Here is a 16,745-nt window from a genome sequence, read left to right as displayed (position 1 = left end):
AGGGCACTGTCAGCAGCGCTAGGAAGGAAACTACAAGGAACTGATCCACGCAACATCTCAGAAGAGTCTGTCTTAGGAGGGAAAGTCACCCTGAATGGCCCCTGGGCGAGTCTCGGCAGAATCTTGTCAGAGTCACTTGTCAGCCTCAACTGAGCATTTATTATGTGTTAGGCGACTGAGATACAGGGATCAAAGATGAAATCTTGCCCCTCCAGAAGTTTACAGATGTAGGATGTGATTTGTCAAACACTCGTGACCTTGTGTGAAGAAATGGAGTCCAGAAGGAAGGGGTATAAAAATCCACCCCTAGAAAAAAAAACTCTTTTTTCTGTCTGTGGTCACAGCAGGAGCTTCCCAAGAGGGCAGGCAACTCTTTCCTTATACCATACTTGTTCCCTAACTCTACATGCCAGTGCTGCTAGAAGATGGTAAAAAATGCTGTTCTGTGGCAGGGCCAGATGACGGGATTAGAAACATTTGAATCTACACTTACCAGAAACCACGGTAGTTCTAGCTCAGGCCTGACTCTTCAACAAGTAGTCAGGGTCGCCTGGTTGCTAAGGTCCCCATGACCTGCTAATCTTGTCAAGGCCCCTGGGGCGTGCTATCTTTCCTCAGTCCCCAGCCCCCTTAGTCTATTCTTTTCCATTTTGTCTCAACTGGGTATAGTTTTAAAAAGTCACTCATTCTGTCTACTTGTTACCAGGAAAAAAAAGTTCAGTATCAACTATACCAACAACCAATTTGCTTCGAGCGTGTACTGGTGTTTCAAATGGCAACACAAACCAAGCAACAACTGGCATCCACTTGAGATCACCAGGCTATATTCTTCTGCAATTTCTCTCTTTATGGGTTGGTTGACTGCTAACTAGGAGCTTCTCAAGGCAGTGTCCACATCTTCTCATAACTCTGTCCTTGCCCCCATACCTGACACTGCCTGGGACACAGTACATGCACAACAGGTGTTTGCTGCAAGAAGAGATCATCCCATGTAGGGGCTCAATTCTGTCAGTTCTTGGCAGAAAAGAAATCAAGCTGAAGATTTAAAATATCCCCCAAATGATACCACTTTTCTTTGTAAATGTTTTAAAAAGCTAAGTGGAATAGCACTAACTGAAAATATAAAACCAGCGTAGAGAAATAACAACATGAAGGCAGCTACCTCAACAAGGCAGATGACATATTAACAATGGGTTCTTCTGGGTCAATCCCATCCAATTTAGTTAGACAAATTCTCTGCGGTCCTACCGGGAGCGAAGGCTTAGGAGGTGCCGGCCACTGCGTGTGCCCAGCATCCTTTGGTTCATAACAGTTCCTGTGGGGATTCACAATCACCATTCTTCTTCATTCCAGACGGCTGCCAATCAAGGCCAGAACCATGTCGAACAGAGGTCATCCTTAGGACTTTACACACAGAAGTGTGGTGGGTGTGAGAAGACTGACAGTCTGTGGTGAAGCCACCAGGTGACAATGCAGAGAGAGACAGAGTGAAACAAAGGCAGAAAGATGAGACAAGGCTGTTTGAGTCTCTAGGAGCCCTGCATTCATGGACCTCCCAGTTATGACAGCTGATAAATGCTCCCTTTTGTTTATACCATTCTGGACACAGTTCCTATCACTTGCAAACAAAAGGCTCCCACATAGCGTACTGTCCAGGTTAGTGAGTGGCAGAACTTAAGAGACAAGTTTTCTTTGCTTGTTGCATCACAAGTGGCATAAAAATTATCACGGTAGACAAAACTCAAATGGGAAGAAATAAAAAATTCGAACAGACCCACAACTAGTGAAGAAATTGAATCAGTTATCAAAAATCTCCCAACAAATAAGAGTCCTGGGCCAGATGGCTTCTGGCCCAGATGGAGAATTCTACCAGACATTTAAAGCAGAATTAATATCTATTCTTCTCAAGCTGTTCCAAAAAATAGAAATGGAAGGAAAACTACTGGACTCATTCTATGAAGCCAGCGTCACCTTGATTCCTAAACCAGAGACCCCACAAAAAAGGAGAACTATAGGCCAATATCCCTGATGAACATGGATGCAAAAATTCTCAACAAGATACTAGCAAATCAAATTCAACAGCATATAAAAAGAATTATTCACCATGATCAAGTGGGATTCATTACTTGGCTGCAGGGCTGGTTCAATATTTGCAAATCAATCAACGTGGTACATAAGAACCATATGATCTTGTCAATGGATGTAGAAAAAGCATTTGACAAAATACAACATCCTTTCTTAATAAAAAAACCCTTAAGGGGCGCCTGGGTGGCGCAGTCGGTTAAGCGTCCGACTTCAGCCAGGTCACCATCTCACGGTCCGTGAGTTCGAGCCCCGCGTCAGGCTCTGGGCTGATGGCTCATGATGGCTCAGAGCCTGGAGCCTGTTTCCGATTCTGTGTCTCCCTCTCTCTCTCTCTGACCCTCACCCGTTCATGCTCTGTCTCTCTCTGTCCCAAAAATAAATAAACGTTGAAAAAAAAAAAATTAAAAAAAATAAAAATAAAAAAATAAAAAAACCCTTAAGAAAGTCAGGATAGAAGGAACATACATAAACATCATAAAAGCCATATATGAAAAGCCCACAGCTAATATCATCCTCAATGGGGAAAAACTGAGAGTTTCCCCCTTAAGGTCAGGAACACGACAGGGATGTCCACTCTCACTGCTGTTGTTTAACATAGTGTTGGAAGTCCTAGCATCAGCAAACAAAATGAAATAAAAGGCATCAAAATTGGCAAAGAAGAAGTCAAACTTTCACTTCTTGCAGATGACATGATCCTTTACATGGAAAACCCAAAAGACTCCACCAAAAGACTGCTAGAACTGATACATGAATTCAGCAAAGTCTCAGGGTACAAAATCAATGTGCAGAAATAGGTTGCATTTTTATACACCAATAATGAAAGAACAGAAAGAGAAATAAAGAAACTTACCCCATTTACAATTACACCAAGAACCATAAAATACCTAGGAATAAACCTAACCAAAGATGTAAAAGATCTATATGCTGAAAACTATAGAAAGCTTATGAAGGAAATTGAAGAAGACACAAAGAAAAGGAAAAACATTCCAAGCTCGTGGATTGGAAGAATAAACACTGTTAAAAGCAATCTACACATTCACTGCAATCCCAATCAAAATTGCACTGGCATTCTTCTCAAAGCTAGAACAAACAATCCTCAAATTTGTATGGAACCACAAAAAGACCCTGAAGAGCCAAAGTAATATTGAAGAAGAAAACCAAAGCGGGAAGCATCACAATCGCAGACTTTAGCCTCTACAAAGCTGTAATCATCAAGACAGTATGGTATTGGCACAAAAACAGATGCATAGACCAATGGAATAGAACAGAGAACCTAAAACTGGACCCACAACATATGGCCAACTAATCTTTGACAGAGCAGGAAAGAACATCCAATGGAAAAAAGTCTCTTTAGCAAATGGTGGGGGGATAACTGGACTACAACATGCAGAAGAATGAAACTAGACCAGTTTCTTACACCATAGACAAAAATAAACTCAAAATGGATGACAGACCTAAATGTGAGACAGGAAACCATCAAAAACCTAGAAGAGAAAGCAGGAAAAAAACCTCTCTGACCTCAGCTGCAGCAATTTCTTACTCGACACATCTCCAAAGGCAAGGGAATTAAAAGCAAAAATGAACTATTGGGACGTCATCAAGATAAAAAGCTTCTGCACTGCAAAGGAAACAATCAACAAAACTAAAAGGCAACTGATGGAATGGGAAAAAATATTTGCAAATGACATATCAGATAAAGGGCTAGTATCCAAAAAACTTACCAAACTCAACGCCCGAAAAAAATAATCCAGTGAAGAAATGGGCAGAAGACACGAATAGACACTTTTCCAAAGAAGATATCCCCAAATGGCCAACAGACACATGAAAAGAGGCTCAACGTCACTCATCAGGGCAATACAAATCAAAGCCACCCTGAGATACCACCTCACACTGGTCAGAGTGGCTAAAATGAACAAATCAGGAAACAACAGATGCTGGCAAGGATGTGGAGAAATGGGAACCCTCTTGCACTGTTGGTGGGAATGCAAACTGGTGCAGCCGCTCTGGAAAACAGTGTGGAGGTTCCTCAAAAAATTAAAATAGAGCCACCCTATGACCCAGTAACAGCACTACTAGGAATTTATCCAAGGGATACAGGAGTGCTGATTCATAGGGGCATACGTACCCCAATGTTTATAGCAGCACTTTCAACAATAGCCAAATTATGGAAAGAGCCTAAATGTCCATCAGCTGATGAATGGATAAAGAAGATGTGGTTTATATATTCAATGGAATACTACTTGGCAATGAGAAAGAATGAAATCCTGCCATTTGCAGCAACGTGGATAGAACTGGTATTATGCTGAGTGAGATAAGTCAGTCAGAGAAAGGTATCGTATGTCTTCAAATCATATGTGGATCTTGAGAAACTGAACAGAAGACCATGGGGGAAGGGAAGGGGAAAAAATAGTTACAAACAGAGAGGGAGGGAGGCAAACCACAAGAGACTCCTAAATACAGAGAACAAACTAAGGGCGGATGAAGGGGTGGGGGAGAGGGGAAAATGGGTGATGGGCATTGAGGAGGGCACCTTTTGGGATGAGTACTAGGTATTGTATGTCGGCCAATTTGACAATAAATTCTATTTATAAAAAATACATAGCCCAATGTACCAGTAAAAAAAATAATAAAAAAAAAATGAAACAATGACCACAAGCCTCCAAAAAAAAATTAAAATAAAAAAAAAAAACTGTTTAAAAAAATTATCATGGTAGAAAGGGACAAAATCTAATCAAATGTGATTGTCTGCATTCTCTAGAGACTTTCTTTCCTTTCTGTTTTTCTACGTGCATCCCTGACCATACTCTGGCCATTACCTCTTTTTAGCTACACCCAGCTCTAATTACCTGAGCTCCCCACAAGTGCTCCTGAAAGATATCATTTCAAGACAGTCTAGGCTTTGGATTAAGTGCAAGATAGAGAATGGTCCTCATAATCAACAGGTCAGAAGCAATGGTGCCAGAACTTCTTTTTTTTTTTTTAAGTTTATTTATTTATTTTTGAGAGGGAGACAGAGAAAACGAGCAGGGGAGGGGCAGAGAGAGACAGAGAGAGAGAGAGAGAGAGAGAATATCCCAAGCAGGCTCTGTGCTGACAGTGATGTGGGGCTCAAACTCAAAAACCGTGAGATCATGACCTGAGTTGAAACCAATAGTTGGACGCTTAACTGACTGAGCCACCCAGGTATCCTGGTGTCAGAACTTCTTTTTTTTTTTTTTCAACGTTTATTTATTTTTGGGACAGAGAGAGACAGAGTATGAACGGGGGAGGGGCAGAGAGAGAGGGAGACACAGAATCGGAAACAGGCTCCAGGCTCTGAGCCATCAGCCCAGAGCCTGACGCGGGGCTCGAACTCACGGACCGTGAGATCGTGACCTGGCTGAAGTCGGACGCTTAACCGACTGCGCCACCCAGGCGCCCCAAGGTGTCAGAACTTCTTAATTGTTGGAAAGGAAAATTTCCAAAACCTATTAAGGAAAAAAAAAATCCTTCCACAAATAAGTCCTTCGGTGGTCCAAAATTCATCGAGAAGTTGACAGCCTTCTGGCTAGGATGTTATTTTCCAATGACATAACAATGCACACATACACACCATTTTCATTTTACCTATTTCTGTGGCTAGTTCCCAGCATGATCTGGCCTCTTCTCTCTACTTAGCTCAAGGTAGGCAGTTGGATGAGGAAAGATGCTAAAGAGGCTGTCATTGCGAAGCCTGGAAGGCAGTAACTAAGAATGATGGCAAAGGAGGCCTTCCCCACTTTCCCGTATCAACACGTCACCTTGCCAAGGAGACAGGTTTCAAAGTCAGATGGTCCTGTATGCAAATCTGGAACTTACCAGCTGCAAGATACTGGACAAGTTACTTAAGACCTCTGATCTTTAGTATCTTCATCTGCAAAATGGATATACCACATGTTTATGTATCGAGCACCAACACTGCCAGGCTCTTGGCAAGGCCCCAAAGTTACAGAGAGAGTAAAAGGTGGTCCACATACACATAAACAGATAGTTTCGACTGCATGTGAATGAGTGTAATAATGAAGGAAGGCAGACGATTTGCTGCGAATTAAATGAGATAATGGTATGCAAGGTACCTGGCACACTCAGGAAAGATTCTTCTGATTCCCCAAGACAGATCTGTGCATCTAGATTTATAAAATGTGCTAAGATTCTGGCTCAGGAAGATGCTGACCAAGGAATGATTTAGCTGGCTGTCAAGTATTAAAGTGGTTGAAACGGTATATAGGTTGGTAGGTATGTGGCATTAGGGAGAGTCCCCTCCCACCCTTTCAGGGACCAGGCACCTCCCCTGGCCCAGCCTTGCCTGGCTCAGCTTCCTTCCCTTTCTTCTGGCTCAGGTTAGTGGAGGACAGTGGAATGGGAGTGGTTTTTGGATAGTCAGGCTTCTTAGTTGCCTGCAAAGCACAGTCACAGACTCTCCTTCCTTATAACAGTGAATGCTAAGATGCAGGGAACAGATTAGACATCCGCACCAAAAAGAACACTGGTGTCTCATCTAGCACCTTCTGAGAAGAGTGTTACCCTTTGGATAAAGAGGGGGATGGTGCTCCTTGGCCAAGAGCCTACGTGAACTCATGAATTATATATCTGGGAGCTTTTTTACATTCCTCTTCCCTGCTGCTCTACAGGAACCATATTAAATCGAGTTACATACCTCAGGGAATTGCTTTGAAACACATGGGTTATTTATCACGTTACACTGTTATAAGAATTTGTGAACCTTACAAAGAGAAGCCTGCACATGTGTTTTACCACATTTTTATATCCCAATGCCTGTCAACTTTCCAACTTGTCCCAGGCAGGCTGTTCGATTCATCCCCTGGTCACAAAATCATTTTCACTCTTCCTTCCTCCCCAAACTATCTTGTCCCCTTTCCTCACTAAGCAAAAATCCATCCTGTTCACAGCCTAATTTGGGTTTCTTTCAAGTACCTCTTGATGGCTTCCCTTTTGGGCATCCCTCAACCCTATCTCCAGTTCTGAGGGGTTCATTACTGAAACCCTGAAGGGAAGGGAAGGCTATGGATTTTAGATAAATTGCCAGTGCCTGGTGTCAGCCCAATTTAAGGCAATAAGATTACAGTGAAGAACAAACATACTGCGGTGGACAACCTGACAGCAGCCCCATGGTGTCTGCCTCCTGGTGTTCAGGCCTTTGTGTCTTCTCCTTCCTTGGGTGGGGGTGGGACCTGTGACTTGCTTCTAACCAAGAGAACACAGCAAAGGTGATGGGATGTATGTGAGTGCATATAGATAGCTATGCTACATAAAGCTGTACTGTCTATCCCATGAGGAGCTGCTGCCCCTCGCTGGCTTTGATGAAACAAGGGGCAATGTTGGGGAAGGCCACGTGGCAAGGAATGGAGGGAAGTCTCCAGCTGACAGCCAGCACGAGCTGTGGACCTCAGCCAACAGGTGGCAAGAAACTGAATGTTGCCAACAACCACATGAGCTGAGAAGCAGATCCTGCCCCAGTTGAGCTTTGGATGAGACAGCAGCCCCGGGAAGCACCTTCACTGCAATCTTGTGAGAGTCTGAAACAAAGAACCCTGCTAAGCTGTGCCCAACTGCTAGCCCACAGTGACTGTGAGATAATGAATGTGTGTTGTTTTAAGCTACAACCTTTGTAGTAATACTGCTATGCTGGAATAGATAACTGAATATACACACAAAGGAAGAGAAAAGCAGCCTCTGGCATCTGTGAGCCCAGCTGGCACTCTCAGCAAAGCCTGGATGTGTGGGAGCCGGCCTGTGCATACTAGGTCTTCGTGTTAAACATAAACAATTCCAAAGAGTGTCAACATCACACAAGGTCTTACAGATACAGGTAAAAACACGACCACTCTGTAATCACGTCTGAGCATGGACAAAACCTGATCACTGTTCAAACCACAAACATGACCAAACATCCCCCTATACCAGCTAATAGGAGCATACAGCTTTAACCTTGATTCGTTCCCACCTTCCTAGAATTTTTTTCATCCCTCCCATCTTACTGATACAATTTATTTAGACACTCCTTTATAGAACTGCCCTTCCTTAAAACATCCAACACAGAGCAAAGTCCTACTTTCTTGGTCCTTCCTCAAATCAGCTAAAGTGAGCCTGAATTCCATAGTAAGTTTTTCCTAATGCCTCCTTACTGAGATGCCATTTGGTTCCCCACTGGTGAGCAGTCTCCCTCACTACCACTGGCAATAAACCTAACTGTTCAGTGACAGTTGTGTTCCTGGTGGTCTCTGGTGGGAGGACATTGACAAAACAAGAGCAAACAAATAAAGCGAACAACATCTACAGCAAAGTCTTTCTATGAAAGTTGCATTAAAAACCCATGCAAAGAAGCACTGACTTGGGGGGGTGGGGGAAACAGGAGAATCCCACCCCCAGATATTCTAAGCCATTGTATTGGCTGTCCTGCTCAGAAGACCCCTCACTTGGTGGGAGGTGGCCACTTGCTGTGTTTACAGTAGGTCATAACTCCCAGTTTCGGGAGACATCCCTTCCCCAACTACATCATCTGTGCACAATCACTTGAGAAGAATATTGCACGGCGGGTCAGAGCAGAACTAATTTGTCGTCAAGGCTCCTGAGACAGGGAAAGCAAAGCTGGATGCTTCAACAGACATCAACGGTTTAGGGGGATAGACGGAGTACGGCTGGGGAAGGAAGGATGTGAAACAATGCCCTGTAAATCTGATTTTACCGATACTACATCTCCACCAGACCAGAATCAGTTATGTGCAAAATGATTAATCACTGTCTCCCTGAAATAGTCAAGGTCCTGCTGCCCATTCTTAGGAGAGGGAAAAAAATCTAACACTGAAATATGACTTTCAGGCTTTAGTTCATTCTATACACTTTTAATAAAGTGGAACAAAAAATTTTGCCTTGGGCTTGGTTGAGTTATGGGGTTTGTCTCCTAAGCGGCAAAGCTTATTCCTCGACCCAATCACCAAAGTGGGCCCAAGTTATAAGAAGCCTGGTAAAGGAGAAATGCCTGTGCTATACCTCCGGCATCGATTTATCAGATGCGATAATCGCTCTGAGAGACAGGTTTTCTCTTTATATGTATAGAAAAATAGGCACTGCAGAGGAAAATTTACTGAGCTAATGGGCAGATGCTGTTGGCTTTGTGTGGCATGCATGTTTTTGACAAATGTTGCTGATGAATTACAACTTGACTCCATCAATGCTGCGAAAGGGTGTAGGGGCAGAGAACAAATCCTTGAGGCATCACCTGAGGCAAAGATGCCAGCCAGGCCCCCACATACCTTCTCCGCGTACTCGGACACAATCTGCTTGATCTCTGCGGAGCAGAGTCCCACGATCTGGCCCACGGAGCTCGCGGTGAGACGGCTCTGCAATCACAGGGATGGGGGGGGGGGGGTGCGTAAGGCCATGCCTTGTCTTTCACAGAACTGGAAAATGCTCTGAGTAGTATACCAAAACAGATAATATTCCCTGGGGGAAAAGTACTCTGGCTTTTGTCTAGGCATTCATCAACAAGGAAGGGAGAAAACAATCCTCGGGACAAATGTTAAGCCCTCTCTCCACCTCCTGAGTCATTCAACTGTGCCAGATTCTCCCTGGTCCCCGGGTACCTCTGGAAAATCATTCCTTACCTCACATACCCCATCTCAAGGTCTCTTCCTATGGGTCACTGACAGAGCCTACAGGGAACTTGGGAGGGCTTAGGACTCAGGGAAAAAAGAAGTACAAATGGGAGAGATAGAGGAATCTCGGAACTCCCCAAATATCTCTTTACTGCCATAGGCCTTCCCTGGCCTAAAAAGGAAGGATCCTTTCAAAGCCCTTGGTTAAACCTTTTGGACAAGCCTTGAGGTCTGGGCAGACCAACTATAAATGCAGTATTCTATTTTCTACCTAGATGGTGTGGGAAGGAAACAGAAAGTAAGGGCTCTTCTGGAATGGTTGGTTATGGAGAGGCAGGGCTGAACCACGGCTCTTCTACAGAAGCCCTTGGGATGCTGTCTCAGCAGGGACATTCCACTCTCACAAGGGTCCTTCAAGCCCCACAGAGGTTCCCATGGACAGCGAAACTACGTATTGGTAAAAAGCTTCCTAAAAGAAAGATCTCAAGGAAACAGGAAGCACTGAGTGCTGAAAACACAGGGTTCTCTTAAAGGTGATCCCTCTGTAAGGAGGCCCCACAGAACAGCGCAGGGCAGTTCCAAGTCCCCACCTCCACACTGCGCCCTCCCCACACAGTCTCCCCTCACCTCTTCATTCGCCATGGCGGTCATCTTGGTCATCAGTGACTGAATTCGCTGCTGAAAGAGGAGTAGGAGAAGTAGCAGTGAGTGGACCCGACTGCATAAGACTTCCACAACATGTCTAAACAGATCTCTGCGCCACAATCCAAGGCTTGTTTTACGTGATCTGTTATAGTGAGCCTCACGGGGCAGGGGCAGGAGAGGAGGGGGGTGAGAAAAGGAAACTGGAAAGGGTGTGACAGGCCAGCTAACAGCAGGTGACTGAGGGAGGCAGCTGGCCATTTTGCAAAGCTGGGGATGAAAGGGAAATTTCTCCCCAGATGATTTAAACAGAAGCCTCAGGGCACTCATGTGGGCCACACACCTCTTCCGCAGCTTGAAGCTCATCTTCTTCCTGAGCATCGGCTCTTTCTGCAGCCGAGAGCCCCGCAGGGAGTGTCGTTTTCTTGTCCTCGGCCTGGAAGGGAAGATGCAAAAGTAGCTGAGCACTCGAGATGAAGACTCAGCAGAGAAAGGACAACAATGCAAGGCACGAGTCTGGGAAAGAAAGCACACGCATCTGGAAAGGCGTAGCAGTCCCTGACAAGTGGAAAATCCACAGACCTGAGCTTCCATTTAAAATACAGACCGAGCAGACTGAGCTCCAGGCCTTGGCCAATGCCTATATCCATTTCTGAACTGCTTGCTGATTAAATTCCTATCAGGTCGTACACATTTGCCAGCCTTATACTTTGACAGGGTCTCTCCCCTACTTTAATGCCTTCGAGAGTAAATCACTGCCGAACAGAGTGCTTTTTTCAAACTGCCAGTTGAGACCCATCCGTGGGATATGAAAGTAATTTAGCAGGTATGACCAGCATCTATATAAATTGAACAAAAATAATAGAACAGGACATATCAGAGTGTTTTACATGTAGTAAAGGGTTAACTTTTGTTAACAAAAGGGAAGCTTTTGTTTTTGAGGTGTCTGCGCGTGGGTACTGAAATCACGATGAAAAACAGGATTCTTACTGCCAAGAAGCAGTCAACGAAGTTTAAAAACCTCTTGTGTGAAGGATAAAAATCTAAACTGCTTTGCTTGGTGATTAAGCTTCATGCTCCGGACCCAGCCTCAGGCTCTAAATGTACCTCACCACACTCAAGACACCCGGATTAGATGCTGTTCCTCAAACATGGGCTGGAAGTCTAGAGTACCCTGTTTTAATACCATCTCTGCCACCCATCAGCTGGGTGACCTCAGGCTTACCTTCTCTGGATATCAGGGTCTTCTAGGGTGGAAAAAGAGAACTGGTCTCAGACACCCTTCTCAGACCATCCCAGTGCTAGGATGCTTTTCTACGACATGCCCATAATTGACCCCAGGGAGCACCGTGAGCTCCTATACAGGTATATCTACACACGTATCCCCTGCTTTTCAAAGTTCACATTAGGCCGCTTTGCTTTCACAGAAGACCTACGTGAGTACCTGTTGTTGCTAACCAAAAGAAATCTGAAAAGGATTTTCACTTTTACAAAAAAAGGTGGAAGTGAAACCAGTTTTCGGGGCTGGTTTAGCAGTGAGCCATTCATTATGGAGGCATTGCGGGCATCACCCTGGGCAGTGAGTGCGGCCCACCGAGCTCCCGCCCTGGGACTGACTCTCAGCATCTCAGTATCAAGCTGCCAGAGCTCAGAACTGTATTTGAGCATCTGTGCTTCATCTCAATTTATTTTGTGTACCTGTTAGCGAGGTGTGTTCCACAGTATCAGAGAAGCCTATGAGAGGTTATTTTTTTTAGGTGTAGGAATACTCAATTATTTTTTCATATAAATGAATGGCAACTGCTTCTTTGCTTTACTCCATTTTAGCTTATAAAAGGCTTCATACATATGCTCTGCTTTATGATACTGGAAGAAATCTGTATCTATAGGGGACAAGACAAGCCCAAAGTGAATACTATTTAACGGGCATTGCATGATTTTTCCAATCATAATTAATACATCCAATACCCATACGCATAGACAATTTTTTCAGACTAAATTACATATCATATCGAATGTACACATCAAATTCTTATTCTATATCAGACACTACCTGACATTACTCAACTCCAGAAAACACCTAGCGTCGGCAGAAACGACTGTTGAGTTGAATAAAAACAGAAATGTGGAAAAAAATAAATAATGAGAAAACAAACAAACAAAAAAGGCATCATAATCAGTCCATGACTGATTACTAATGAACTACTGCTACAGATAAAATAGCCATTGCTTATTAGATATCTCTGTGATGGGTGATTTTATATCCTTTACATTTCAGTCTTCACAACAATGCTGTGAGGCAATACGATTACTGCCCTTATTTTGTAGACGCTGTGAACTAAGGCACGACAATTAAGTACATTGTCCAAAGTCACACAGTGAAGGGATTTGAAACCAGCCAGTTTGGCTTCAGAACACATGCTCCTGGTCACTATTCAGGCCCCCTGCTGACTGAGACAACAATTCCTACATAAAGCAGAGGGAGGCTGGGAGCCAGGGAAGGCTTCCTGGAAGGACTAAGGGATGGGGTTCTGGACAGAGGCAGGGGTGGCAGGAGAACAGAGCTGAGGGGGTAAGTGTCCCATGCAAGACTATCTGGGTGTCTGATGGGGAATGAGGAAAAAAATGGTATCAATAGATCTTGAACTACAGGACTCTGCTTTTTAAGAGGCCACTGACAACATTAGTTAGTGCTTTATTTAAAAGAGTGATTAAGGGCAGAGACTTTGATGTCACACAGACCTGGGTTCAGATTCTTATCGTGGCAAATTAGGAGCTTGCGTGATCTTGGACAAATCAGGGAGGCTCTCTGGGCCTCAGCTTTCTGACCTCAGCTTTTCTGAAAAAAGGTAGTAAGCATTTTCCTCATAGAGATGTTCAGGGAAGTAAGTGAAACAAATACACGCAGAGCCCTGAACAAAGGGCCTGAAACACAGTAAAGGTTTGGCACTGGAAGACTGACAGGACAGCCTGCAGCCAACAACTGAAGGTCATCAGGAAATATATGAATTAAGAGAAAGTTTTGAGACTGCTTTGTGAAGTTAGAAATCCCCTCTTGACTTACCTGATTTCTCCACGCTAGGTACTAGGTTGTCTTAGGGCAGGCCTGTAATATGTGGCTGTGTTCTAGCTCACTGCGAGCATCCTGTTCACATCTGTCTAGGGTCTCTCTCATCAGATGGGGAGTGCTCAGGGCCCTGGGAATGGACTTCATCGTCACACTTTTGGAGTTATCAGAGTGCACGGAATTGCCCCCGGGGCCATGACTTCCAATCACCTCTCACTTTGAGCCCTGCGATGAGGCTGCTGCCTCAGCTCCCCGACTTGCCAAGGTGGCTGGCTGCAGATACAAGGGAGGTGCAGTGGCCAAAGGCAGCTGGTACATCCCTCGTGTGCCAGGCTGCCCAGCGACCAGAGCACGGACATCCCACTCTTGCTAGGCGGGCAGCCTGTCAGTGTCAAACAGACAAAGGCGGGGGGGGGGGGGCACTTCCATCTCTCCAATGTTCTCTCCCATTATCTATGCTTGTCTTACCTTCTCTGTTTTGCTCTGGCGGCTAAATCCATATCTCCTGCAGGCCACAAAAAAGGGGAGTTCAATTACTATTCAAAAATCACACAAATTTGGTCAAATGCATTTTGGTTGGAGTTTTATACGCAAAGTACCAAAGAAAATTTAGGCCATATAATAACTGGAGAAAATGTTTTAAGTGCCTGAACCAGAAACATGTTCCACTGTTCTTGAACAAAGGGCCAGCCATTCTGTTTGTCATGTGAATACTACCAATGGCAACTCTCAGAGGGTGCAGAGTACAGTATTCTCTTTAAGTGCAACCATTACTCTTTGAACCAGGGGCTGCATTTCAGATCCACGGTTTAAACTAAAAGCCTTAAAACTTTCTGTACAAACAAACGTGAGTGTGTTTGCTTGGGCTAAGCATGCTCTCTAATGGCTACATTCAGAATCTGGGGTCCAGCCCATTTTTCATTCTCAAACATAGTTCAAGCAGGATGTCAACAATGTTATGTATGCGTTCACTTCAGGCAACCTTAAATTCAAAGAAACTCAAAAATGCAATTTAGTTTAAATTAGTTTATTTTTAGGCTCTTTTTTTTTTTCTGTTAAGCAACACTGCAAAATCCATTCAACCTAAGACAAAAAGCATTATGCAAAACACCCTACCTCACTTACCTTCCGAATAGTTTAAAAGGAAATAAAGTTACACGCAGCCATTTAAGAGAAACCAATCAAAGACTCCTGCTCTACCTTTACTGACACCATGCTGACGCCACGTGTTGGTCACTGGGTCCGTACGCTGGCCTCCAGCCTCACTGTGTTCCCGCTCTTCCTCCCACCTCCTATCTGGCTTCCAGTGGCCTCATCCGCATGAGTCAATGGCAGGCCTTTTCCCTCCTGGGCATCCACTGCCTGACACAGAGCTCTGCACATCCTGGGCTGTTCTCCTCCTTTCCTATTCATACCCCGCACCTCAGCCCTCAAGCTACCTCCTCCCCAAAGCATCCCCCACACGTGGACACTCTGCCTGGGCCAATCCATCCCACACCTGTACATGTTCCTCCACCTCCCAGAGACAATCACGTCCAACCGCCTGTATGCACGTGTGCATCCATTTCCCAGAGGGCATGGGAGCCACTTTTACATTTAGTATGTCTAATGTAGAACAAATAAACTAAAGGTAAGTGGAAGAAAATGCAGAAATCAAGAAGCCAAAGCATCACCTGGTCTTGCAGTAGGTTGTCATGTAACTGGAGAGACCAAAGAAAGAGTCCAGGCCGGGCACAGTGTGCCCACTCATTAGGCATAACTCTGTAGGCCCAAGGTGCAGCAGACTGAGGCTAAATTCAGAGTATCCACACACACTCTCTACAGGACCTTATGGCAAATCCTGTGAATTGGTTTCACGATATCTACGCACCCTCCCGTACTGCAGAGGCTGGAAAACAAGACTCTATTTTCTACACTCCTGTGCGCCTAGGGCCTAGAGCGCTATGCAGGCTCCACCTGTCAGGTGCACTTACTGGAGATCTGAATGTGCAGCAGCTACGTGAGGAGAGAGGGAGGGTATGAAGGGTGTGTTGTATGTCTGTGGGTCACACTGATACCCTGGTTGGGGGCCAGCAGCTGTCACAGTGGTGTTCTGATTTTGGCGGAAGTGTTGTGGTCTCTCTGTCAGCAGCTGTCGTATCCGCTTCCTAACCCCACAGGCCACTAGCTAGCTTCCTGGTGGTGGAGGCAAGAAGCAGCATCCTTGGAGGCCCAGTTCTGATGTGCTACTTGGGGAGTGACCCTGGCTTGGCCTAGGTCCCACCTCTCAAACCTTCCCAAGGATCCGTGTAGTCAACCTCTTCTGCTGAAACTGGCCAGAGGGTTTAGGTTCTCACCCAGTGAACCCCGGCCAACAGAGGGTCTCACCAAAGTTTCCCTCTCCTAGAAGTAATCCTGCACCATGGGTGTTCCTTCGTTTTCCAGGCCTTTAGTTCATGCAGACCCTTGGGGCAGAAGACATGCTCTTAGGCAGACAGCCTTCATCTAAGGCCCCTAAAAACTATGGATTTTCCAAATGAAGCAGTAAACAACTAAATGTGGGAGACTGGATTTCTAGGCTCCTTCTACTCCTTCATAAAGACAGAGGCTGTGGGAAGGCCTTTCTGACCACCCAAAGGCCTAGGTTAGGCCCCACAGGTATGCACTTCTGTGTTTACACCTTCAACGTGCTCATCTCACAGTGTGTGATAATTATGTCTAATCCTATAACTGTTGAACTCCTTCAACAGAGTGCTTCACTCATTTTTTTAAAATAATTTTTTAAATTGAGATATGACTTGTATAACATAAAATTTCTCATTTGATACTATATACTTCAGTGATTTTCAGTAGATTCACTCTTTGTACAACCATCACCACTATCAAATTCCAGAACAGTCCCATCACTTCAAAAAGAAACTCTGTATCTATTAGCAGTTAGTCCCAATTCCCCTCTCCAGCCCCTGGCTACCACTTACCGATTTTCCATCTCTACGGATTTGCCTATTCTGGACATATCCTATAAACAGAATTTTATGCGGCCTTTTGTGACTGGCTTCTTCACTTAGTCTGTTTTCAAAGTCCATCCATACTACAGTATGAATCAGTACTTCACTACTTTTTATGACTAGGTAATATCCCTTTATATGGATAAACCACACTTTGCTTATCTATTCCTCGGCTGATGGACAATTGGGTTGTTTCCACTTTTTCGTGAACAGTGCTGCTATGAATGTTCACAGACAGCTCCATCAGCTTTTGTATCCTCAGCACCTAGGACAGCTCCTGGCACACAGTAGGTACTCAAGAAATGTATGCTGAATGAAGAGTCTGGCTGA

At 44.7% G+C, this 16,745-nt stretch overlaps 1 protein-coding gene across 4 annotated transcripts in view; it reads right to left on the bottom strand.

The window, feature by feature from the left end:
* Window positions 1–16,745, bottom strand: part of CCDC93 (coiled-coil domain containing 93) — a 94,259-nt gene that overhangs the window by 42,572 nt on the left and 34,942 nt on the right. For 2 of the 4 annotated variants that reach the window (XM_045479558.1, XM_045479556.1), the window contains 4 exons: window positions 13,897–13,933; window positions 10,705–10,797; window positions 10,347–10,397; window positions 9,378–9,464 (listed from right to left, as the gene is read on the bottom strand). In XM_045479558.1, the coding sequence (XP_045335514.1) occupies window positions 9,378–9,464; window positions 10,347–10,397; window positions 10,705–10,797; window positions 13,897–13,933 (268 nt within the window). The remainder of the gene's footprint in view (window positions 1–9,377; window positions 9,465–10,346; window positions 10,398–10,704; window positions 10,798–13,896; window positions 13,934–16,745) is intronic. The other 2 variants (XM_045479557.1, XM_045479560.1) reach the window with 1 other exon arrangement.

Source organism: Leopardus geoffroyi, chromosome C1 (genome assembly GCF_018350155.1).
Source record: "Leopardus geoffroyi isolate Oge1 chromosome C1, O.geoffroyi_Oge1_pat1.0, whole genome shotgun sequence".
Lineage (NCBI taxonomy): Eukaryota > Metazoa > Chordata > Mammalia > Carnivora > Felidae > Leopardus > Leopardus geoffroyi.
Note: the sequence above shows the minus strand (reverse complement) of the source record. Positions and strands in the feature narration are given on the sequence as shown.